This window comes from Chironomus tepperi, unplaced genomic scaffold (assembly GCF_022539635.2).
Source record: "Chironomus tepperi strain 1889 unplaced genomic scaffold, CSIRO-AGI_Ctep_v1 contig_172, whole genome shotgun sequence".
Classification (NCBI taxonomy): domain Eukaryota; kingdom Metazoa; phylum Arthropoda; class Insecta; order Diptera; family Chironomidae; genus Chironomus; species Chironomus tepperi.
In genome coordinates this window covers 734498-762345 of record NW_027226294.1, presented here as the reverse complement: position 1 = coordinate 762345, position 27848 = coordinate 734498, and the positions used below count along the sequence as shown (strand labels likewise).

Sequence of the window (27848 nt, the reverse complement as noted above, 5' to 3'; positions counted from 1 at the left end):
ATTAATCCTGTGCTATATTTCGATATCCTTGTCACTTCATTTGGTGACAATGTATTATAAGGAAGACGGAGGATCATCTAAAGTAGCTACTGTGTTGCTAGTCGTACAAAAATTATGTAAGTAATAATTTATTCAAAGTGAAGACCCCCAATTTTATTAATTTATTTTATTTTTTCAGTGTGTCCTGTAAACTTTTATTTCTCAAAACGATCTATTCTTATCATCGCTGATCCAAGATATTACGAGAACTAATTGAGCCACTTGAAGTATTTTAACATTTGATTAATATTTTGCAATAAATTTGAGCTTTCAATAACAAAAACAGCTTTTTATTTTTTAAAACTGAGCAACAGTGAGCAAGAGTTTGTAGATCAAATTCTTTCTTGTTGAAGTATTGCTTTAGGGGGACATTCACTTATGATGTCTATCATTTATGGGGTCTTTGTGATTGACACTTTGAATTAATAAGTTTTTCAAATGAAAATTTTGTGACAAAAAGGGTTTTGAAAATATTATTTTTGATGGACGTTATCAGTGAATGATCCCCAAAAAATTAAGTCGATGACTTAAAAAATCTTTACCAACACATACACATGATTGTATTTTTACACAAATAATTTTGATAGTATTGGTCGGGGTTCTATTGTGTTTCTCTTAAAATTTCACATCGCCTTTATTATTTCGTTTAAATTAATTTTATCAACAAAAATAATAGACTAAATATCGATGTGGAGCATTAATTAATGTCGGAAGTGATTGAAGAACGTTAATATATTATTTTTTCGTTCAAGTTTAGTTGACTTGTGTTAAAAATACTACAAAAAGAATGATCAAATTATTTTGATTTCGTGTAAATTTTTTTGAATAATTTATAATTGAATATATATTGGATAAGTTAATTAAGTGAGTGAATAGTAGTGTTTATATAATTAATCAATCATCGAATTGCTCAATTCAATAAAAGGATAACAACACCAAAAGGAATTACGCTGATCTTTTGCAGTCAACAGAAGAGCTGGAAGTTTTAAAAGATGTCGGATCAGGTTTGTAGGCTTAATTCGTGTATAATGACTCATTTGGTTGTTTAAGGTTAAAAAATATCTTTGCGACGTTTGTGAAAATTGAGAAGAGAATATCGCATTTATAAAGAGGAATAAAATAAAAATATTTGGGCAAAGATCCAAGAAAAAATAAATAAATACTTTTCTTCCAAGGAAAAGTGATTGAAAACAACGGCGCTACATACTCGATGATTAAGTTCTGGGCAGTTGAAAAAAAAATTCTCGCGATCACTTAATCATGAAAATAAAAGAAAGAAGGAAGGAAGGCAAAGAAATGAGCAGTGTGTATGATTGAGTGAAAACATTTCTCACGATGTTCATCTCAGAGAAATCAGATATATATCGCTTTTTGAGAATGGGATCTTTTGGTCATGACGTCCAATATTTTCGATTAGCAAATCTAAAGTTGTGACATTTTATAGACTGAAGTTTATACGTAAACATTTTGAAATACTAATTATTTCGTCATTTGACGTCATTAATGAACAACTCAGTGTATGTACTCAAAATTCGTTTTTGCAAAATATGCCTTTCAGGTGAATTTGCGTGCTGTTTAATTTACTTAATTCACGGAACATATGCGTCATATCTCTGTTTTAGACATCTATATTGGATTGATTCAAATTATCTTATTAATGGTCATAAAATATTACATGGACACATCATCATGTTGAGGAGGCCACAAAAGAAACTTATGCTCATTATCCAATCTCATGAATATTCACAAAAAATTATTATTTAACGTATATGGTAGAAAAAAATGAATGAAATATTTTATATATATTTGTCGCTGTCATTAGAAAAACACTTGTTGAATGTACGGCAATATAATATCTCTCGTCCCACAAACTATGTAACTAACAGACATTGATAGGAATGTAATTAGCATGTTGTTTTTGTTCATTTCTCATGATGCTAATGTTGCCATTGATGATGTTACCGAAAGCATCTCTTTCTCTTCTCTCGTTTTTTTTTTGCGTAGTAAATGTGACATTTTTTGATCTTCATTCCTCTACATCTCTTTCCTTTCTTGAAATCTGTTTTCTTTAATATTTCTGTTAAAAATTCATTTGATAAATCTTTTTGTTCATCTGTATTCACATGTGTTTTTGTAAAAATGAAGAAAAAGGAATGAAAGGAAAAAGAAATCTCAAATACGTGTCGATATCTAAAAAACTCTGAATTCCAATATACATTTTTTTGCACAATTGAGTTAATCGTTTATGTATGGATATAAAAGAAAAATATTTACTCAACACTCTACTGTTCCGTTTAGACAAAAAAAATTGTATTATACATAATTGAAGATCGATCTTCTCATTGAATTCAATTTTCATAGAACAAATACTAGTAACAACAACAACAAGAAAATTGTATTGAAAAGAAGAATAAAGAAATTCAATTAAGGGCATATTTTAACTAAATTAATTAGGTCAGTGTACAAAATACAACAAAATCATTCTTCAAATACAACACGATAGAGATGAATTCCGATACACATAAAAGATTTCGCATTTCGTTTAGAATAAACGAATGAATTTTCATGGAGGATTGCATTTTTAATGCTAATGTAGAATGAATCTAATCGTTACTGAGGAAGGGGTCGGAACTTGGATATATTAACACTTATAAGTTCTGATTAATGATTTACTTTAGATCAGAATGAAAATTTTCTGAAAATGCACTAGAAAAATTCCTAAAAAATGCAGTATGAATACTATCAAGTATCGATCAATAAGCATTTTTATATAGGCTGTTTTAATGATTTAGTTCAGTTTCATTTTAATGAGTTTAGTGCCCTTTTGACCAGAAAACTATATAAGAAGCATTAGAGTATTCAGTCGAGCAAATGCCCATAAAGCAGAAGCTCAAAATTAAACGGAATATCTTGTTTTTCTTCTATGTTTAATGACTTACATTCAAGCCGGAAAATTATGTATTGAAATTAAATCACTTGTACTGTTTTATATTGGTTGATGTGAGCTGTAATTTTTTTTTTTTTGCTTCTCTCCAAGAAACCCATAGATTATGCATCTTAAAATAATTTTTTTATGATCGGCTTCCGTTTTAACAAAAACAAATTATTAAATAAATCGTTATTTTTTCACATTGCATGGGTGTTAAAATAAATCTCTTCATTGAGATTTTGAGAATATAAGGGAAGAAAGTTGTGTAACACAAACAGTAGTAAAGTGTAAATTATAATTCGCTTCCTTATACATATATAAGAGAGTGAGCTAAAACAGTAGAAATTATGTCTCGTGTATTTTTATCTTCACTTAACAACAAAAATTCTCACGTCATATACCTACCTTAATAATAATAATAATGGCAATAATTGTCTCGTCCAATTCGTTTCGAAATATCACACAAGCTATTTTTTTCACCATTTAGCAATTGTTTTATGACAATTTGTTGTATTTTTCCAAATTTAAAACTATTAAAGTCATATACATATGTATTTGGCATTAAAAACCATAGGTACTGCAGTTATGTGATCAATATGTATTATGTGAGAATAATGGAATTTTTTAAATGCCCAGTGGATGTTTTGAGCTCTTTATCCTCAATTCTTTCTTTTATGGTAAAATAAGTAGTAAAGTAATCACCAACTCAGATGTCAGTCTAGACAAATTGAGACCATATTAAGCGAATTTGCAAAACATCGCTAAAAATTGCTTGCCATTGAAAACAAACAAGGAGAGAATGAATTCTTAAATGTGCAGTAAAAATGTGGAAATTGCAGTAGTTGTCTACCGTTGCTACCAGATATCCTATGAGCGACAGTTTAAACTACAATGGAACATAATAATTTGTTATACAATACTTTGATGTGGAAACGATAGCATTCAATTACTAGACACGAGATGAATATCTTTTCAACTTCAGTCTTTATAGGAACAAAGAAGAAGTTTTTTTAATTTTCATCACCAATGACAATTATGACGTCAATTCGTGTCCATTTTCACTTGCTAATTAATTAGTTAATGAAGAGATGTGAGAGAATATCCCATACGTGTGTAATTTTTATGTCAAATCTTGCCTTCTTCTCATTATAATACACATGTTCTAATTTAAAGTCACAGGAATTTGGAGCGAAATTATAAAACGGAAGGCGTAAACACATGCTTAATTCATTTCTGTTAATTTAATTGACAATTTTGCCAGCCGTCCACTTTCGACTTGTTTTTTATTTGAAATCTTAATTATTAACCTGAAAAGTCTTGTGGATCAAGTTTATTTAGTCTAGAGATACACTTGTCAAAAATACTCTGCAAATAAAGCAATCAAAATTCATCAAAACAGATAAGAATGGGAGTTAAAAAACCTCATAAAAATTTTACGATATTTTCTACTGCAGAAAGAGCCCCACGCACGAATTCAAGTCAATCGTATAAGCGAAAGTTATTTCCCCTCTCTTTTATTACTTTAATCGGAGATCTTTCCCGAACAGCACAAGGTGTTTGCAAGAGCATCTGTACGTTGTCGTATTAACTGGAAGACGTGAATTTGCCTTGATGGAACCGTGACTCCTCATTTGGACGACGAAAAATCCGGTTCTTCACAAAGTGCCGCTTGGGTTTTGGTCATGTTTTTCTTTTCCTCTCATAAATCCATAATCGTCTATATATGATCGAAAAAGCTACTCACACCCACATTAGTGGTAAACACATGTGTCAATTCTAGTGACAAAGAAGAAAAAGATGAAAGAAATTTGATTATCATTGATCAAGAAGAATTAATGTAAATCAATATAAAAATATTAATTTGGCTCGTGTATTGGTCTCTCTTCTCGTCGTCATCGTCCACGAGGAAGGTTTGCATTATCGATTTTTGTGTCCATCGATTATTGATTAAATGAAACAAAAAAAAGCATAGACATAGACAACAACAACGATATAATAATATTGAATAACTCCATATATGTAAGCAAATAGACGATTGATTTTACAAATATGGATATGGCTGAAACATGCTCCTTCAAACAAAGATTCTATACGTAAAGTCATTGAATAATTGTGCTGTTGATATATTTATGATTAAAATCGTGTAGATTTGTATACACAAAGTGGATTTTAATCAAGGATATGCTGAAAGATTTCGCTTTATTATTGCTCGTAATAAAGTGCAATAATAGAGAAATGAGATCTCACGTATAAAAAAATGTGTAAACATGCGATAAATAATAACTATTCATTATCTCTATATCTATTTAGTGTTTATATAAACGGCCAAGGAAATAAGTTAGTGCCATTGTTCCAAGTTCTTCAATTTGTCAAATATTTTTGCCCTACAAATTTATTAGGATTAATTAATTATCAGATGGAGGGAAGCATCATGGATCCAGATGATGATGATGATTCCGGTTAGATAGCTCATGGCCAACTGCATGACCGATAAAGAATTATGAGTGAAAGTAGGAGTTTCTTGAAAATCAGCATCAATTTATTATAACACAGAATGTAAGCTAAATGCGCTGAAATCATCAATTTACGGAAAACTCCATCACTATTTCTTATTTACTTACTCAACCATTTACTCAATGAGATCAATCAATATGTGTTTTCGTTCATTCATTCTTCTTTTTTCCTATCTCTGTTACTGTTGTTGTGAAGAAAAAAAAAATATGATTCGAATATAATGCATTCATGATATTTTTTAATAAGTAGTTTTTGTCTGTATTTAAAAAAATGAGAGGAAAAATTCACAAAAGATTTTTCTTATTCGTCTTTCCTGCATTTACAATTGTCTTCTCTTTTTTAATTTCATTTTCATACATCTCATTATCATTGCAAAAAGATTTTTCTTCTTCTTGCCTTCTTTCTATAGTTGAATAATATAAATAATAGTCGGTAATGCCCCGCAAATGTGGCTTTTATAACCGGCATCAAAAGACACAAACCTGATTCTTATATCATTATTATATATACATAAAGTACATTTAATATTTTAGTTAGTAAGTCTCTCGCTCACTCTCTCGCACTCTGTGTGTGCATTACATACTTACTATACACAATTTTTTTTTTCTTTCTTTTTATTTTTTGTTATTCTTTGCGCTCCGTATTCATACGCCACGAGCTCAATATTATTTTTTTCAAATCTACTTCAGTGCTGTTTGTCTCTTGATTAAGTTAAAATGTGCTTCGCGTAACATTTTCTTGTATATTTTTCTTAAGTTTATTTGGAATTAAGGAAGGAAATCGAATAAAAAATGTGTGAATAGAAAATATTTGTATTAGAACTAGAAGTTGATAAAGAAAAAAGTGAAAAATTGTAGAATAATTGTTTATCAGACTGTCAATTTACGTCGGGCATTGAACTATGATAAGTTTTACAAGACATTTTGTTTATGTCAAACGTTAATGCTGCTGTTGTTCATTGCTGATAAAAAAATATTAATTAAATTCACTGATGTTGATAGTGTACAAATGGTTAATAGTTTTACGTAGTAATTAAATCAATTAGGCAGTGATTTATGAGTAAAGTATTCAGGCAAAAAATAAAAATCAATTTCCATTTCTAAGAAATTAATAAAAGTTTATTCCAAAGAAGAAAATAAAAGTGATGAATGAATAGAAAAAAGTGAAATTGCTTCATTAGTGATCAAAATACTGCGAATGGTGTTGAACGCCTAAAATATGAAAATAAATCACGATTGATATGCAACGCAGTTCCTCAATCTCTTGGATTTAATTAATTTTAATCCAAAGAAAGTTAGATAATATAAAATTTTATGCAAGTTCTCAAGCCATGCACACTATGGTGCTTTTCAAGGAACTTACATCAAAAATTAAAGGATACCTGTCAAATGGAGTACGTATATCATATTAAAAGATTATAATTATATAAGTGAAAGGTTTTTTTGTCTACTGTCTTATCCACCACATGACACCGTCACTAATTGTCTTTATTTAATCTCTGGACTACTTGTGTCAGTAAATTTGTATATTTGCCACTTATCTAATTAGCTATGAATTATGCTGTGAAAGAGAAATAAACTAGTTTATATTTCCATTGTTAAGGTCAAATTGACATCATGACATTTTATTTACATTAAAGAGTGAAATTATACAGCACAAATAGATTACATTATCCACACTCATCACTTTATGTAAATTATTTTGATTGTGTTTGCGTTCAATAATTTCTAGTGTCAGCGATTGAATTGATGTTATTGACAAGCTGTCTTTAACTACTTTTCATGCTCGTCAATTCTCTTTGTATGATATGCCATAATCAGCTTCCATCTATGGAATTTATGACAAAATCAAGTGTGTGACTTTTTTACCTAATTTTTTTTTATATCTCAAGCTGTGTCTGTGATTGAAATTCAGAACGTTTGAAATCAATCCTAGCCGGATCGAAATAATTATAAACAATTTTCTTTTTGGTTTAGAAATTTTGTGGAGCATTTTAAAATTACACAGATGCTTACTGCATCTGAAACCCAGACATACTGGAAAAAATACTTCATAGATTACATTCTCAAGTAGATTTAAAGGGAATCACTATTTTTACTTTCATAGTATCTATATCCACAAAACTCGAGAAGATAGATGTCATAACAAATTGACAAACTTACATCAAATAAGAAAATAAGTTCATTATACTATGAATATAGATGAAGTCATTTGGAAAAGGCTTTGTATGAGCATCAGATTAGAAATTCAAATTTTTAACTATTTGATCGTATCCTATTACACATATCTGGATAACACATCACATATTTGGTGAAATTATACATCATACGGTTTATGTCACTCTTTATAGAAATCATTTCTTGCATTGTGCTGTTTATGATCAAATAAATCAACCTAACATTACTTATTCGATGTTTGAATCCAACCAAAATTCATAATGTTATGATAATGGCATTACACGTAATTTTACCTAATATCAACATGAATCCATTATAGCATTTCATGTATAAAAAGATCAACAAAGTATTTTGTCATTAAGTCATGCAATAATCATTACAAACCAATGTTCGCATAAATCATATGTTGCGCACATTCACGGTTACTTTGTAAAAGCAAAACTATATCTTCATGCATGTGTACTTATGCTATGTATATGCATGTGATGACATGAACGAATAAAGAAGTTGAAAAAGAAAGTGAAATTAATAAATCACAAAAAAAAAGTTATTTTGATGCCATTAAACGTTTATGATGATGATGAATAATCATTTTCATTCCTTACCTTTTGCGAAAAGATAATTCACATTGGACACAATTGTGCATGAATTACATATGTGAAAGGGAAACAAGAAATAATGATCGAAGATGACTGAATCTTTTTTGCCTTCCAAAATACGAAATTAAAGTCACATTATGCGTTATTAGTGGGTTGGTCCTCGACATGATTACATAAAGTTTTTAAAAATTGTTTGCATTGTAAATGTACACAAAGTAATGTTAGTTTCAATACATTGAGCACAGAGAATGTCAATAATATTTGTTATTGTTATCATTACATATTAATTTTACTTTTACATTTATTACTCTTTCATGAAATGATTATACGTTTATCGTAAAAGTGATATAATACTATCTTTTGTGTGCGATCATCATGAACTCCTACAAAAAAATCACTCAAACAGTAATCACTGAGTACTCCAAAATAAGTACAAAAACCGCATTAAGTTGTTTACGTTTCACAAATTTTATCACGAATTAAATGTGACGCACACGGGATTTCGGAAATCATCGTCATCAAAATAATTAAGCGATAATTGAAAGTCAAGGAAATGAGAATGACTCACTAAGTTACGTGTTCATTGTGTTTATTACGAGAAATCAAAATTTATATGTTTCTACTCTGGAACTTCTTTATTTATTTTCAAAGAATAGAAAAAAACCACAAAAAATTGCTCATAAATGTGAGAATTAAAGTAGGAAATTCTTACTAAGGCTTCACGATTGCTTAAATGGATTGAAGAAATGAAACAAAACAGCCATGAAAATTTATGCCCACGAACATGTTTTACATACGTTTTCACCCATTATATCCATTTCTTTAAACTTTACCAAAGTTCATTCGATGGTCGAGAATTGTATTGTTCAAGGTAAATTTATGTTGCTGATGAAACTTACTACGTCAAACAAATTATTAACTTTTTCTGTACATAATGCGGTGCTGTATAAATTTGATTTTCGCATTTGTTTTCTGTGCTTCAACAGTTGATGTTTTGCGGAAACTTTTAATCTAATAAAACCCAGGAAGCTTTTTTCCGAAATTTGTAATTTTAAGAGCTCACTTCCGTTACTCATTAGGTATCAAAGTTATCATGGCTGTAAAATAATAAAGTTGGTGTACTGTTGAGCTACCGAGCAATACATTGCTGGACAATTTTATTCTTAAGGCTAGTTTTTCTCTACAAACCAAAAAATCCATAAAAATAAGTTTTACAGCACTGCTATAGCAAATGTTGTCATCTCCGCATGCTTACAATATTGACTACTTTTATTTATAACATCATGTCAGCAGGTATCTTTATTATCTTCTATACTTTGATGTTCATTTGAATATTATCAAAGCACTTGATAAGATAGATGAATTTCGACCCAGATGTGATATTCTCATAGCTTGGTGTAAATTATGTCACACACATTATGGATATATGAACACTTATTGGTAAAAATTGAATAACAGAAACCATAGAACGGTTGGTGATAATTAACCGAGCTTAGTGGATTAATGTACTCTTCACTTCAAAGGCTTATGTTCCTAAACGGATTGTGAGTATCAAATAAACATGTTTTAAGCTGTTGTAACAGAAACGAGTAGTCAGTCTACGCATAAAAATTAGTACGAATTGTGTACGAAATATTGATAAAACAGTTACAACATCCATAGAATTTAGTAACTGGAATTGCCTGCTTGCTCTTCAATGCCATGCATATACACAAAAGTAATTGATTCTCGTAGCACCTTGTGCCAGGACTTGAACTTCCTCTTTTATGAACTTTTTCTAGGTATATATGCGTTCATTATTCGATATAAATTGTTGATAGGAACTTCTACGTTATCAATTTCATATCGGAATTTTTATTTCTGTGGTTTATGAACAAATACAGCACCAAAGTTTGTATTTACCTTTGTGACGATCATAATAATAATTTTTAATACTTTTTTTTTCTCCCATTCTCAAATTCAGTATATTTGTGTATTGATAACAAAACAACACATGTTTCCCATGATATAATAAATATGTATGTAGGGAAATATTTCCCATATATGAACGTAAACTTTGTGCGCTTGTTGAATTTGTCGAGTTGATAAAGAAAAAAAAAAAGGCAAAGAGAGTCGAGCAAAAAATAATTGCTTTAGTGTATGTTAGACATTCGTCGCGAAAGCACGTCGTTATGCTTAAGGTGTTGATGGGTTGAAACAAGTTGTAATAAAATATAATATATCTATATAAACACATTACTGATAAAAATCAAAGTTTCGTGCCTGACTCATTCGCGAGAAAAGAAAGATTTGAAGAACAAGAAAAAAATAAATAAATAAATGTAGTAACACTTACGTAATTAATCATATTGGGGATTGATTAGTTGTTGTTACCTATCATAGATACTTAAATCGTGTATTTTGTGTGATTAGTTCATGTTTTTCTCTCAATTTCCGGATCTATCACATTTACACCCGCCTTTACAAAAAGAGAGACTACTATGATCGACAAATTAATATGTTCTTGAGAGTCACGCGAAAAGATGTGCAATTCTAGTTATAGACAGTGAAGTCGATTATTATTTATTATAACAATTACAGTTTTTTTCGTTGTTGTGATATTTGCGAAAATTGAATAAATATGCTGATGAAATTGCAACTAGACAACATGTTGCATGTGAGCTACAAGTAAATAAATTCACGTACAAATAATTTAAAAGGAATAGTAAATGAGTTCTATAATATCATAATGAGATATTGTTTTATATATACTGTGTACATAATTCAGTCAATATCACTAGAATAAAGCATTCAGATAATGAAATGAGACGCTACAAATCTCTCAAGGACTTGAAAATAATTGGAAATAATAACAACAATAAAATGCAAAATCAAAACAATTCAAAACGAAGTGGAAGTATGCTTAACGCTTGTATAAGTCTCGGTCACCCTTTCGATGAGGTGGGTACAAAAAGTGATTCAAGTTCAAGACTATGTATTCTCATGAATGACAATCAAAAGTGCATTTTTTTTCGTTACATTTCCTGCTCCGACTAGAGCTTCTGTATTTTTTTGCAATTGTGTACGTCCAAAATATCAATTTGGTTCATGTCAAAATATTGCCACAGTTTCTCTTGTGACCGATAAAAATTTCAATACAAGTGTACTCAACCATGTTCAGCTTTTATGAATCACACTTTTGTTGTCAAAGGTGGATCGATTGAAAACAACAGAAAACAATTTAGTCGAATTTAAAGTGCATCGACCATTTATAATTTTTATGTGAAAATTAGAAACGATTTTTTTTACTGCTAAAATGTGCCGACAGAAATTGTATGTCAAAAAGTATTACTCACTTTAGTAGATCAAATTTCAATTGCATTGGTATGTCCAAAGCTAGTCGTGTGTTTGAAAGCGAAGGTATAACTCGAGTAGCAGGTGAAATAAGGACAGCACCACCCTTTCCTTTGAATCAATGTAATAAAAAAATCATATGTGTATGAGGAACTAGATAGCCAATAATATCGGACAGAAATAGCAAAATTCCATTTCACTGAACATTTATAATTATACAGATAGGTTCAATAATAATTTTAATATCATGGAGATCTATTAAAAAGATATAATCAATGATGTGTATGTGATACCCTGATTACAACGACTTGTTCTATTTTTTCCATAATTCTCTCAAATACACCAATTCATTTTCTTAGTATAACTAATATTATTAATGTTATTGTAGTTTTACTATAGCCATAAACATTTTACCGTTTTAAGAATTCAATTTAATTGTTCACAGACATCATAAAACGCATGAAGTTGTCTACACATGCAAATCACAAGAAAACAAAAGTAAAGCAACAAACTGAAAGATTCTCTTCAGTATGTAAAGAAATGGGTCGAGAACTCATTAATTGATTTAGATGCGACATACATATACTCTACACACAGGTTCAAATTAATCCATTGAAGTTGTAAGCTTAATTAAACAACTACGTTCTATAACTGCCATTGATGATTATGATTAAAGCATTTATCGCTTTCAAAGGAAATATTGTTGCCTACTTAATGTCTTTTCATAAGTGACGTATTACCATCAAAATTGGAACTGACTGTTTTGATTATTTCGTAAAATAGTTACACAGCTTAAGATCAAAAGCAGATAATATTTGTGGATTTTTGGCATAATTAATGAACAACCTTCGAAATCTTTATTATGTTGAATGATACTCATTTTTATAATCGAAATTAAAACTACCAAGTCAACCTTACGTGCGTAATTTTGCTTACCTTCATTGCTATGAAAAATGTTTGTATCATTCAAACATGAAGTACTTCTATAACTTTACCATGATAGATAAATACTAGATATATGAAGAGCGATAAGGAGGAGAACTAAATCGAATACAAATTGCTCCACGAATTAAATAACAATTAATCAACATGATTAAGACGTTTATCGTAATTACTGGAATTGCCATGAATCGTTTATATTCATTTTACACCGCTTCCATTCAATTCTGATGTGAAATGTGTTACTCTAATTGGTATTAATTACACTTGACAAAAATGTGTGCATAATTGCATACAATAAACTTACTTCTTCTATACTATATTGTTGGGTATTTTGTTGCATGCTAGTGACACCCTTAATTTTTTTTAAAAAAGCTCAAAATACAATTAAAACAGAGTAAATGGAAGTAAAACTATGCACATAAAAAATAGTGGGCAGGTATTAATTACAAACACAATACAATTGGCAATAAATGACCATCAACCAAGACATTAAATTGTTTAAGCGTAAAAGCCACAAATAATGAGCACTTACTGCTGCTTCAAGTTTCGTTGAGGAATTTCAACAAAAGAAATCATTTCTTCATGAATTTTATTGAGTATTTGCTATAAAAATAAAGCATTAAACTTCAACTCTGGGAATCGTCCACAAACGACTTCCACTTTAAAAATTGAATTTCTTGACCTAAAACCACAACATGTTATCTAAAGCACTACACAACTTTTCCCCATTTTCTCTCATATTTGACATGCTTTATGCACGACCCGTTTATTAATGATAGCAACTAGTATGATTTTAATTTGCACTTTTATTACTCGTTGCACCAGATCAAGTGTGAAAATGCTTACTATAATCTTTCTCGTTGTCACTTTCGCTGAAGGCATTGCTATTTGTAACGAAGAAATAAATTTTTTTCATGTTACCGGAACCGCATTCAAGACAAAAAATTTGAAATTACAAATAGATTCCAGTTTTGAAAGTGCTTTTAGTGACTGTCCTAAAAGTATATAGTTGCACTCCCACTAATTATTGAAAGCTAATTAAAGCGCTCAAAATGGCAAAGCGCTTCCTGCAAGATTGTGATTGTTTCCTACCTAAAACCAAAAAAACTTCGCATAGCATATAAGTCGCATTGTGAAAGTTTAAGTAGCTGTCAAGCAATTATCGAACAATAAATAAAATGCAATGAACGATAAAATATGTATGTAAGCTTTCAAGCTCACCCATTATTGTTGTTAAGGTCAAGTTCAGCAAAAAAATCGTTTCGCGCGCACCATGACACTCATTAAGTTATAAACTTTGTTTCCCCTTTTATTAACTTGGCGCGCACAGTTTGTATCAGTTTTACAGGCAATTAATCAAAAGCTGAAATATGAAGCATGAAAAACTTTTTTATCCATTCACGAAAAAATTAAATTTAATGGTTGTCCATTAACATAACTATGTATAACGACGATGATGTAAAAAGCAGTGGCAATTTCCCAATATTAGTTTGATAAATATTCAGTAGCTCATGTAAATATGAAGTTATAAGGGAATGAAATGTATGCGACGGAAATATCATAATGCCTTTTATTCCTCTTTATCATCTACAGAAATAGCTCTTTTTATTTCAGTCTGTAAAAATTACAATGATCTATTTTTAATTCTTTTTATTTTGATTACAGAATGAATACATAAAATATCCAGTTCTGTACGAGCTCAGTCACAAATATCTGAATGACAATCAGCCAGAAGCCAATTTACCTGATAGACTAGAAGAATTAAAAGAAGCCATCAGAAAAGAAATTAGAAAAGAATTAAAGGTGAGAATTTCATTTTATTGATTACATCTCTTGATATGCAACGGTTGTTGCTGAAAACTTCCCAACAGTTATGCTCAATAACACTAACCAAATGTCCGTTAAAAATTCTTGTGGTAATAAATTTTAATTTCAATTTTATTGATATATTCCAGATAAAAGAAGGTGCTGAAAAATTGAGAGAGGTAGCGACGGATAAGCGTGCATTGTCTGATGTTGCCTCTATAGTTAAAAAAAGTAACATAAAACTCCAAGAACTGAAATCAGAGCTGCATGAGCTCGAGAGCCAAATTATTTTAACGCAAGCCAATAGTAATGGAAAAGGTAAGCACAAAGTAAACTTAGAGGCGGGAATTATTCTAACATTTGGGGGGATGTGAAGCTGTAAGACAATGTTTATGACAAAAGTGGGGAATTCTAAAATTCATTTAAATCAGATGGGAACTGCTTTATTTATGTACAGACATAACATGACTTTAAAAAACATGCGAACAATGTTGAGAATTTACTGAAGAGAAATTTTATTCCTTCATCTTATCAATGCAATTTGTGTAGCATATAAACAAAAAATAAAACGAGAGAATGAGAAGTAAAAAAAAAATATTAAAGGTGGAATGTTTGTCTTCGCTCGTAAAATTCAATGAATGTGTATGATATACATAGCGATTTTTCATTTCTCTTCTGTTCTGGCTGCCTTGAAATAAACTTTTTCCTTTCTTCATTTCTTTTCCCCCCTATTAAAACCAAAGAGATTTTTATCTTTGGATATGTTGTGTGATTTGAGAATCACCAGATTCGAAATTGTAATAATGTTTGTTTATATTATCTGCGTGGAAGTACGCCTCGTATGCATTTAATCTACAATACACATTCACTTTTCATCTTCAATAATTTTTTTTAAAAACAAAAAAAAAAGAATTGAAATGAAAAAATTATAATAATGATGATTATGAAGTTGCTACACATCAATGAACATGCTACGGTGAATTTTTTCCTTTAAAATCATTTCACATTCTTTACTACATACTGCTGCATTAAACTAAATATTTGCGCTATATCGCGAAAATATAAAAGCAAAGTATTTACATGCAACAACAATATAAAATAATCTTTGGGAAGTGCTTAAGAGATTTTTTTTGTGTTTTATATTTCCCCTCTGAAAAATAATCAGAAAAAAATTGCTTTGCGCTTTAATTCATCGTTTTGAAATCTTCATATAGCCGCAAATCTTTTTTTTTATAGTCTACACGATGCTGTAAAGACCAAAGAAATTACTCAAACAGGATGTTATATCACAAAAAAAATTTAGATGATTTAATTACTTGAAGATGGATGTAGTTTGTATAAACGGCGGCAGATCATCTGTCATAAAGTTTTCTTCTTCTTAACTCAGATGAACTTGTAGCTTAAAAAAGAGTTTAAGATGTGAAATTTTCTGTCAGTCTCTTTTCGTTCAATTACGTGGATGGATTCATTAGATTTATTTGAAGCATTAAGCAAGCATGAAGTTTAAAATTTGCAATAAAAATATTTATACTTGTTGGTGTTCTTAAAATTGAATGTCAACGATTTAATAATGTAAAGCTTTCCATAAATAAATCAAGTTGTTAAAGGAACAGAGTTGTAAACTAGCGAAGTAGCTTCTACTGAGGGCAATAACCTATTGCTAGGAACTGTCTTTGATTGATTGTTTGTGAAAAGAAGTAGCAGTCCAATAAATCCTGTGTCTAAGTATTACTACACAGAAGCAAGCTTATCCAAGGGCAAATAGACTGTTCTGCGACAAGTAGCTTTTGGAGCTCCTAGTCGCCTTTTCCCATAATAATTGTGTTTCTGCAACAGTATATCCAAGATTAATTCTAATTCAGAGGTCGAAATCTACTCGGATTTTGTATGGAAAAGTCAACTTTAGTCGTCTTGACTCCATATAAAATTGGAGTCGACTTCGGGCTCTGTTCTAACTTCTAAGCCTCTAATATATCTTTTGGTCTCTTACTTACTTACTTACTTACTGGAACCATGCTCCGACTTGGAGCCTAGGTTGCTACAAAAGACCTTCCATCTGACTCTGTTGCTGGCTGTATCACAAAGCTTGTACAAATTCTCAGTTTTGACATCTAACTGGCATTCCTTCATAATCTTTCGGTCACAACACTTATAAACAACTCTGCTAGAATCTAGCCCAAAAATTGACTGTCACAAATAGAAAAATATTGATTATTTCAAAAAGTGTCTTAAGCCATGATTGTTTTGTCACATTTGATAGACTTACTAAGGAAATAGTAGACATTCATTCAATAATTCATTTGTTTGTATTTCAAGTGTAAGTTCATATGTTCTGACGAAAAAAGACTTGATTAAGATAAAGAAAACATAAGTGATGAGAAACGTTTTTCTCACTACTGAAATGTCTATGCCAGTGAGTGTGTGAGAGCATTTTATTGGGAAAATTGAGAGAATTTATTGCGAATATAGTAGAACTCTGTTAGGGTGTAAGTGAGAAAGCATATCTGTTTTTCTTTGTTATGGGACGCATTTTCAAAAAATGTTTCAAGTTTTTTTTATTTCATTAACAAATTCCTTTCACATAGCGAACATGTGTCAGTGACGTCACTACCAAAAGCTGCCTAATTACGACGAAAAAAAAATAATTTTTTTTTTGAGAAATCCTACGCCAATATTTTTCTTAATTATATTTTTAGATCGGCAAGTCGGTTATCTCAGTAAAAATATTTTCCTTTCGCTTGTCCACTCTGTGTATATTATTCTCAATCACAAACCTTTTTCGCGTTTCGATCGCTGAATATTTCAAAAAATATAAAACGTTTTTTTTTTTTTCTTTTTTCTTGTGAGACAGTTTTCCTTTATATTATATTATTTTTTTGTGAATGGTATTGACGGAAAAAAATTAATTTTTCTTATATTTTGCAAAAAAAAAAAGACTGCCTTTCAAAAAAGTGCCATCACGAGAAGAAGGAATCTTTTCGTGACAAAATAAATAAATAAAAGAGAGTAAATTGAAATCTTTAGTATATCGTGAATCATCTAGTAGGAAACCAACATCATCGTCTTCACTCTTCAGCATTTTTTTTTTACTTTTTTTCATCCTTCCAAATGTTTTGGGGACGCAAATTAGTTAAGGGTGATGGAATAATTCTTGCTAAGTGAATAACCAAATTGTCACATCATTTAAAATATTTTCTTTCCGTTATACTTTTAATTTTAGATTATCTCACTTCATCACCTACGCCAGCAAATTCCAATTCTGTGTCCCAAACGGACAATTCGGAAGCATCAAATGACAAGCATTTGCAATCACTGGAGAAACAGTTGACAATTGAGATGAAAGTTAAAAATGGAACTGAAAATATGATACAATCGATATCTCAAAACTATCAGAGTCGTGATAAAAAGCTCCTTGCTGAGGCATATACAATGCTAGAAGATTCAAAAGCAAAAATTGAATTCCTTAAATTGAAGATTTTGAAGGTCAAGCAAAATCGCCAAATGAATAAAGTAAGTTTCATACAATTCGACACGCAAGTGTCTAGCTCTTAAAAAAATTTCATTAGATTTCTGTAAGCATCTTGTATCACTTTTTTTTTGATTGATGTCTCTAGTCATTTAAAAGTCATGAAAATGAATGTGATGCGGATTTAAAAATAAATTAAATGCTTAGAACATAACATAGTCAGAACCATAAAATCTGATAAAAGTTTTTCAAGGAAATGAAACGAAAATTTATGAACGTCGCAGTTTAAATTTATCTTTATATTTTGCAGACATCAGAGAACGGAGAGCTGAGATCAAATGAGCAACTGGAAACATCATTGGAAGAGCGCATAGAAGAATTGCGTCATCGATTACGTATCGAAGCGGCAGTTGTTGATGGAGCAAAGAATGTGATTAGGACCTTACAAAGTACTAAAACAATTGACAAAAAGGCCTTGCAAGAGGTGAGTGATTCTTATTTTTTTTATGCTTTTATGACTGAATTATCTTCGGCATTCAAAAATTTCACGTGATGGAAATACAAACTGTCATTATAACAACTTATTGGTATTTGAGAAAAAGAAGAATTTTCTTTTTTTAATATTGAAGGTGAAAATTTTTCATACAAAATGAAAATTGTTCGTGGAAAAAATAGCGTTTCGTGATTTTCATAAAAAGTGATCATGCAAAAAAAAAGCAAAATTCTCCTGATTTTCGTATTCTTGTCTGAGAGATGAATTTATATCCCCTTGGGAAAATTTTCGCAGTGAAGCTTAAAACTGCAAATTTCGGAGAAAAAAAAGAGTTAAGAGTAAAAAATGTTAAAATGCAAGGGCGGCAATGAAAAACAAATTGCTCGTGTAAGTAATCGCGATTCATGAAACAGTAAAGTGATGTGTGAAACAGATGGTGTTATAAAATAATAATGAGAGAAAAGCTTCAGACAAGGAAGAAAAAATTCAGTTGTTTATCAACTCGATCATAAAGTTTTCATTATATTCGAGTTTGAGTTTATGTTCATGAGAAGTCTTGACAATAAGACTCAAACAGCAGTGAAAATGAAAGTTTATACAAAAGTCTCGTCTCGTCTCACAGTAAGCAGTAACAGCAGAGAGCTATCATTGATGCGTTTGAAGTAAGGAATGCTCACAACGACAGAGGAGCGAATGAAACGAAAAAAAAATGAAGAAAAATTGGGAAAGGAAAATATTTCAGAAAGAAAAAATATTATTCTTAAAATAATTTTTCTTTAGTTTGTTAAAACGAAGATGAAAAAAAAAATATACTGGCTGCGAGAGTTGTTTCAGTCACTTGTTACGATTGTTGAGCATCAGAAGTCGCCATTCAATTTAATATTATATATGTGAAAAAAAAGTATAAAAATCAAAAGTGAATTCTTCTTGTCTTAAGTATATAGATCATCAATAAAACAAACGAAAAAAAGATATAAGGATTAATGAGGAAAGAGATGAGAGATTCATGAATTTTCATCATTCAAGTGGCAAATGTGCTCAAATTAATATAGATTTCTAAAGTGTCTGTCGAGCAATAAAAATTGAAGATCATTAAATGAAGTCTATTAAAAAGTGATAAAATGTCATTCTGTACAAGGAATTCAAAAGAAATCAAATCGAAAACGGATTAAAAAGCTAAATGAAAAATATCACACACCGCATTATTATTAGATATTTAGAAATTCATTGTTGTTGTGGCCGCTGCGAACTTTTTATTTTTAGATGAGAAGAGATTCTTTTCAAAGTGTAATTATTAATATCCACATGTTAGAGTAAGAAAGATAGAGAGTGCTGAAAATAATTTGATTCAATGAATTTCTACGAAAAGATAAATTCCTACTGTGATTATTGAACCACTGCTTAATTAATTTTGCTCGAAAAAGGACAGATTAAATTGGAGAAAAGTGAATAAAAAAAAAGAGATAAAATTCCAAAATTAGTAATCATAGAAATGTGAGAGGATGGCAACAGTATCAAATGAGAATAACGAAGAAAGGAATGGCGGTGGTGATAATAATGAAAGTAGTAGCAGTGGAAATGAAATGACTGCTGAATGGATTGTAAAAGCCAAGCTTACAATATCAAAACCCAAAAAGAAAGCACAATCGTTTAATGCAAGTGATTGTGGCGCCAGAAGATCAAAGGGGAGTCCATGTCGTGTTGTTTACAAATGGTCATCGGATGGAAAAGATCAAGCACAACAGCAAAATCTCACAAATACAATCACAGAGAAGGTGAGGATTAAAGGAAGTTGGATTTATGCAATCTTCTTTCTTTCCCACATCCCACAAATCTACATGAAAACCTTAATCACGCAATGTATGTTTATTTATATACAATCTTTTTAGTCTCTGAAAACTAGACCGCAACCTACGGCTCAATATGATGAAATTGATTCATCTGATCCACATAAAAATCTTAAAGATATGCTCAAAAGCACCTGTAATATTGTATTGACAACCGACATTTGTCCAAATGCTATGATTGAGAGCAATAACAATAATGCCCAAAATGATAGATGTACGACACACACCTACACTTTCTCACCAGATCAGGTTTTTAGCATTAAAAAATTTTTTAAAACAAAAACAAAGTCATACAAATTGCTAATGCAATAAATTATAATTTATAGTGTCAGGTATTTCACGAAATTTCACAACCAAGACAAATGACTGAGGAAGGAATTTTAGTGACGAGAGATGTAAGCTGTCAGACGAGTGACTATGAAGTGAAGCCAATAAGAAAAAAGTCTGATAATTTAAAAGATGAAAATACTAATCGATCACCAAACGCTGAAGGACGAAGAAAGGCATACAGTGGACATAGAAGAGCAACAGACTCAATAGTATCATCAAATTCTGTACAAAAAGCTGAAGGATATCGCTTAACGGTTCGAAATATATGAGATTAAAAGGAATTAAGATGTCAAGATGCTCGTTTCTCACGATGATTTATTTTATTTAAAACATTAAAATAATTATCGATAAAACAAATCTTGACGTATTAATTCATCAACTTGCCGGCACATTAAATTCACTTTCATTCTTAATTAATTAGCCTTCACGATCGCCAAGACAATCATCCCCTGCCTTTTCAAATCCTTCAGTAGTAAATTCATCGAAAGAGAAAAAGAAACCGCCAAGAACTGTTCATATTGATGTTTATTGTACAGGCTCAGATGCCGATACAAATAGTAGCAACTCATCGTCGCCTAATATTGTTGACGACATAGCAAATTTAATGACCCAAGCTCAAACTGTTATGGATGCTGACGATATGGTATTAAAGCATAGAAGAGTTGTTACTAGGGGTGAATTGCCGAGAAAAATGATGAAGGGTAAACACATACTTTGTCTAGTCATGATTTACACATCATGAATGACAAATTCTTTACATTTTAATTGTTATTGTTGTAGATCCAAAAAACACCAAAATTGAAATTACAGAGCCCGACGACGACCTTCAACCGGAACAATTATTTGACTTTTCGCAGGTTCTTTTACAAAATAATGTGAACGATAAAGAAGAAGTTAATGAAAGCAAGCAAATGCTTTTTAAGAAATATCTCGGTGATCAACGTCAAATACAAAAGTTTAATGAGCTTAGAGCGTTGATGATGCGCCGTCAAACGAGCGATGATGCAATCAGCAGCAATTATCCTAATTCAAGTTATTCAACTGTTCGTGATTTGACATCAAGTTCTTTGGCATCTGGTGTTATGGATTCGCCAACAATTATAAATTTTGATGACATTGAATGGAAGGAATTAGATGTTGCAATACAAACTGGAGATTTTACAACACCAATTGGTAATTTTCAATCGTGGGATAAATCAGATGAATATGAGAGAATGAAAGATTTTAGAAATCTTTGGAGAGAACAGCCGAATGACTTGCTCAAACAGAGACAACTAATGGAAAACTTTTTATTCGATCCTCCTTTACATCGAGGAGATCACTCAGATAAATCAGGAAATATTTCTGAATCCGATCATAGTTTTAATTTTCAAAAATCTAACGAATTAGGGAATATAAGTGATTCTAGTCCATCAACTGTTATAAGTTATTCGCATAAGAAACAAAAGAGTGATTCGTTACCAAATCAGATACCAAAAGCAAAAAAGGAAGTTAAGGAAGTTGAAAGAAAATCAGTAGAGCCAAGCACAATGTCGTCTTCATTAAAATCTGGAACTTATTCGAAAGACCATTTAAATCTAGCCAAAAGATTTGGAGCTGTTCTTAAAACATTAAAGAAACCAGGACATCATGTTGGTCCAGTTAGAAATCCGTCATGCATGTGTGAAACTTGCAAAAGATGGGTACTCGATCGAGATCAAGTTCAAGGACGAGAACGGGCATATTCATTTGGTGAGACGCCAATTACACAAACAACATTCTGGAAGAGAAATAATCGTTATTACGTTTGATGTCATTTATATCCACTTTTTTTTCTACGAAAGCTTTCTTAAGTTTAATTTTAGACATGAAATTAGAGCAACTAATAAAAATAAAACTGAAAAAACTCGTATATTGAAGCAAATATCATCTTGCAAGCATGCAAGAATTTATATGAAGTGTATATGAGAAGGAAATAAATATATTTGAGTTTAAATAACTTTTTATTTTAATTACCTTTTTTCACATTTTCATGATCACACACATCACGCGCGCACACACGAGAAGAAAATCATACAGCAGGTTTAAAGAGAGAGAGGAATAAAAATAAATTTTAGAGCAAAAAGGTGTAAATTAAAAATAACCCAAAAATCGAGCGATAATCATTAATTTGATGAATCATCTTGGTATAAGAACGAAAGTATACAGAACAACAAAGGAAAACATGACAAAAAATTATTTACGTTAGTATTTAATTTTTTGGCATGCTGAGGTGTAGGACAAAAGTCGCTGAACTACAAATATTTTTACGTCTTTGATTTTTTTTTCTACTCTAGAGACTGTATGTCCAACACAAATTGTTTCTAAATTTTATGTTACTTCTTTTTCTCATAAATTCATCTTTTTGAAACAAATTTCTACAAAGTATTTTAATTTTCACCACGTGATTTATTGCTTGCCTCATCTGCTTAAATAAATTACAATATAATATTTCTTTTGTATTATCAGGCACAAGGACGTTTGATAGAATCTTCAAGGAAATTAGATTTATTAAGGTTTGCACTTGAATTACGTCGAGCAGATCTCCCACCTGATTCGGAAGCAGCAGCTCAACTTAAGACTGAACTCCAAAATGTTCAAGCTGCAAGTCCTGTACCTGTTCAATATACATCGCTGCATCCGTTTCGTGCGGGTAATCAAGGAAAACCTTCTAATTTCTTATCATTGTCACGTTGCGCTGCTGTTACCGGTAAACTTGAAGTGCGTTTAATGGGCTGTCAAGATTTACTTGAGGATGTTCCTGGACGATCAAGAAGAGATAAAGATTCCATATCGAGTCCGAGTGGTGACTTGAAAAGTTTTGTTAAGGGTGTAACAAGTAAGTTTAATTAAATTACAGTAATTATAGATAAATGCAATAATAATTTATTTAATTCAAGGTCGTAGCTCATCTAAAAGCTACAGTGTTAAAGATGATGTATCATCAGAAATTATGGCTGTTATAAAATTGGATAATACAACAGTTGCTCAAACATCTTGGAAGCCATGTTCGCAGCAAGCATGGGATCAAAGGTTTTCAATTGATCTAGACAAATCCCGTGAGCTTGAGATTGGTATTTATTGGCGAGATTGGCGTTCATTATGTGCTGTGAAGTTTTTAAGATTAGAAGAGTTTATTGATGATATCAGACATGGTATGGCTCTTCAATTGGAACCACAAGGTTTATTATTTGCTGAAATCAAATTCCTCAATCCAATGATTTCTCGAAAACCGAAATTGCAACGTCAAAAGATGATATTTAATAAGCAGGCAAAGAATATTCCAAGAGCAAAACAAATGAACATTAATATAGCAACGTGGGGTCGATTACTTAAGAGAAGTGCACCAAGTCAACAGCAAAATAATGTAGTTCAAACTCCAACAACAAGTCATTATGGAAATGGATCATCAAATACTATCCAGCCTGTACAATTAGAATTTGATGAGCCACAACAGCTCGATCCTGATGAGACTGCAGGTGAAATTCCTAATGAAAATATAGCCGGTCTAAGTGGACAAAGACCTTTAGGAATGATGCACGGAATTAATGTTTTACCAGAAAGTCCAGCACCACCTCAGCCACAGCCAAGAGCTTATCAACCGCCACCGCCTGTGAAACAAAAGAAATCACAAATGCCACAACCTCCTGCATTACCACCAAAAGTTCACGATCATGAGGTTAGTATTGCTTTTATATATTTCTACTTCATACATAAATATGTTATTTCCATACAATTTACTATATCTTTGGCAATACACATTATTAAGAAATTCAATTCCCTACTATCCATTAGAATAATTCATAAAGACTTATTCGATGATGATGTTATACTCATTATTTAATAAATTTTTATGATGAGGATTGTAAATTGCGATTATTACATGCATTTCTCTCTGGAAGGGTTATACTTAATTTGTAAAAATTTTGTAGAAATATTTATTGAAAAATTGAAAATTTATGTCTATATTCAAAATTCATATGGAAATTTAAAATTTGCACAAAATTTCACACATTTATGCACACAAAAAAACCATAAATCACAGCTCCAAAATGCACTACATGCGTTCGATTTTCTGCATAAAATTTCCAACGATCAGGAATATCAACAGTTACGTGAAATGTCATTGTCACCACAGCCTCAGATGTCTCTAGATGTTGATCTCTTACGTCCCGTATTGTCAATGCCACCAGTAGTTTTAATGGGAGAAAGTAGTACAAGTGGATCAGGAAATTCTAGTCCACGACTTAACATTCATTCGATTCCACCAAGCCCTATTGTTGAGATGCCCCCATCTCCTGCTCCGATGCCTGTCGTTGAGTTTCCATCCGAAGAAGATGTTTATGAATACGATGAGCGCAGTGAATTTGTTGAGGTCTGTTCGTTCAATTTTCCTTGGTTCTTTTTGTCCTCTTAATTTTTTACTGTTTTTTTCGGGTGACTAATTATTTACTTTAAAGTTTAAAAACACTAAATTATGCATGTTTATGCCCTTTTATCCTTTATTTCTTACCCTTAATCCATAACAATTTCACTCAAAAATGATTAATACTATCTACCCATACCTAATAATGTGTATAAAAATGGATAATACAATTCTTAAGCCAAAAACCATCACACATCATACACTTAACATTTTTTTAAAACCTTAATTCATGCATTGTGCAGTTAATTATTTCATGCTGTAATTTTGGCTGTAAAGAACTTAAGAGTCGTTTCTTACTGATGTCTCTTGACCATCTTTAGTGAACGATTCCTGTTTGTGCTGAGATTTGATTTGCTTTTTGGACTTTCTGAAATGTAATATCAAAGCTCAGCAAATTGACAGCTTGCTTATTGCTTCAAGTGTGACCACATCTTAATCTATAATATTAATTGTATCTTTAATTTCCCAAACAGATCGTTTCGAATTTCGAGAATTTAAGTATTCCATCAGTTCCATCACAACCACCATTCCTCTTACAGCATCACCAACAGCATCAAGCAAGTACATCACAATATCAAAATCAGTATCAACCACCAGCTCCTCCTCATCACGTGATACAGCAGCAACATAATATACCTTCCACACATCACGTTGATCAGCAACAATTGCAACAAAGCTTAAGCAATGCAAATAATAATAATAATAACAATAATAATCGTCAAAGACAGAATGTTGCACGCGGCTTACAGTATCGTGATAGTGCATATGAATCGCGACGACATTCTCAATCGATGGGAATGAGTTTGGATAGTTTTAGATTATTGAGTGTTCTCGGACGAGGACATTTCGGTAAAGTCATTCTCTCTCAATATAAGAATACAGGTGAATACTTCGCCATAAAGGCACTCAAAAAGGGTGACATTATCGCGCGAGATGAAATCGAATCATTGCTCAGCGAAAAGAGAATATTTGAAGTTGCAAACACAATGCGACATCCATTCTTGGTCAATTTATTTGCATGCTTTCAGACTGAAGTAAGTCAATTGAATGAGTGTCATTTGATTGTGACATTAATTAATTTTTCTTATTTTTCTTTATTTCCATCTTTCCTTTTATAACCAGCAACATGTTTGCTTTGTAATGGAATATGCAGCTGGCGGCGATTTAATGATGCACATTCATACTGATGTTTTTAGCGAGCCTCGTGCTGTCTTTTATGCATCATGTGTCGTATTAGGTTTACAGTATCTTCATGAGAATAAAATTATTTATCGTGACTTAAAATTAGATAATTTGTTGCTGGACACGGAAGGTAAGCTTACAATTTCATGATTACTTTGTAATACTGATCTGGAAATATTTTTTATAGGATACGTAAAGATTGCTGATTTTGGATTGTGTAAGGAAGGCATGGGCTTTGGTGATCGTACTGGAACATTCTGTGGAACTCCAGGTTCGTCTCTACTTTTATATTCTGACTAACTTTGTTGCTTACAAATTTTTCTTCCATATTTAATTTAGAATTCCTTGCGCCGGAAGTTCTGACAGAAACATCATACACAAGAGCTGTAGATTGGTGGGGTTTAGGTGTTTTAATATTTGAAATGCTTGTTGGAGAGTCACCGTTTCCAGGCGATGATGAAGAAGAAGTTTTTGATTCAATTGTCAATGATGAAGTTCGTTATCCAAGATTCTTATCATTAGAAGCTATCGCCATTATGAGAAGAGTAAGTACACTATGGACTTATGTTAAAAGGATTATCTAACAATCACAAATTACTTACAGCTTCTTCGTAAGAATCCTGAGAGAAGATTGGGAAGTTCGGAACGTGATGCCGAAGATGTTAAAAGGCAGGCCTTTTTCAGAGGTATTTCCTGGGATGAATTGTTGCTACGCAAAGTCAAACCTCCATTTGTACCAACAATCGTAAGTTAAACTTAATGGCTCTATTGATGGCAATACTAATATTTAATATTTTTTAATTTCCAGCGCTCAATGGAAGATGTCTCAAATTTCGATGAGGAATTTACGTCCGAAAAACCTCAATTAACGCCACCGAAAGAGCCAAGACATTTATCAGATCAAGAGCAGGATTACTTCAAAGATTTTTCATACATGGCAGATTGGTGCTAAATTGATTAACATAATATAACTAACTAAAAAGTATGATTGACTTGTCGGTATTCTTTGATTTATGATTTTAACAATTATCTCTTAATTTTATTAACCAGAATTCATCTCTACTCCCCCCTAAATATATTGACTTTTTTAATTAATGAAAGATATCAATTACTATAATACAACAGCAGCTACTGTTAGTATAGAATTTATGATGATAACGTTAGTTTTTAAATAAAAAGGATTAATAATTTTAAAGAGACCTAGGCATGTTGAATAATCTAGAAAAGATGAAAAATGATGTTACTTTTAATTTTTATTACATTTTTGATTAATTTAGAAATTTTTTTAAATCAAATATGATCCCATTAATGAATTTTCTATCAGGATGATTATTGAATATGAGAATGATTAAAGAGAGACATTAGCTTAATGCTTTTATATCTATTAAGTTTATACTTCGTGACAAATGAAATATTATCAGAATTTTGTATAGATTGAGGAAAACTTTGGAACCGTTCACTTATTACGTTAAGCATAGCAAACGAATTTTCAGATCCTTCGCCTCGTTACGAACATTTCCATGCAATTTAGTTTGAACTGCTTTAAAGCTACAGACCTTCTTTAAAAGCAAATGTAATAAGTGACCGATCCCATAGTAAGTTGGTTCTTTATTAATCTGTGAGAACTCTAGTAGCATAAAATTTACTGAAAATCGCTGACTTATTCATACTTAAAACTTTCCTCATCATATTATTTTTACATATCATAGAAACATTTTTATCAAGCTACTGCCATCATTAGCAGTAT

At 31.1% G+C, this 27848-nt stretch overlaps 2 protein-coding genes across 9 annotated transcripts; both read left to right on the top strand.

Annotated features, from left to right (window-relative positions):
- The first annotated feature begins 715 nt into the window (after window positions 1-715).
- On the top strand, window positions 716-27848 carry Pkn (serine/threonine-protein kinase N). Of its 8 annotated transcripts, XM_070638388.1 has the most exons (15): window positions 10432-11198; window positions 14199-14336; window positions 14489-14657; window positions 17560-17849; window positions 18116-18289; window positions 22963-23332; window positions 23394-24172; window positions 24539-24868; window positions 25393-25953; window positions 26042-26231; window positions 26289-26372; window positions 26441-26646; window positions 26706-26846; window positions 26910-27083; window positions 27152-27848. In XM_070638388.1, the coding sequence occupies exons 1-14, from the start codon at window positions 11061-11063 to the stop codon at window positions 27051-27053; spliced, it is 3714 nt and encodes a 1237-aa protein (XP_070494489.1). In that variant the 5' UTR covers window positions 10432-11060; the 3' UTR covers window positions 27054-27083; window positions 27152-27848. The 8 variants fall into 8 exon arrangements, with proteins under 8 accessions (XP_070494492.1, XP_070494491.1, XP_070494489.1 ...); XM_070638391.1 differs by lacking the exon at window positions 10432-11198 and adding an exon at window positions 716-1043 and having other exon boundaries at window positions 26910-27848; XM_070638390.1 differs by lacking the exon at window positions 10432-11198 and adding an exon at window positions 6700-6875 and having other exon boundaries at window positions 26910-27848.
- On the top strand, window positions 18411-22453 carry LOC139089002 (uncharacterized). The gene is made up of 5 exons (XM_070638396.1): window positions 18411-20073; window positions 20188-20394; window positions 20472-20729; window positions 20897-21176; window positions 21256-22453. The coding sequence occupies exons 1-5, from the start codon at window positions 19801-19803 to the stop codon at window positions 22263-22265; spliced, it is 2028 nt and encodes a 675-aa protein (XP_070494497.1). The 5' UTR covers window positions 18411-19800; the 3' UTR covers window positions 22266-22453.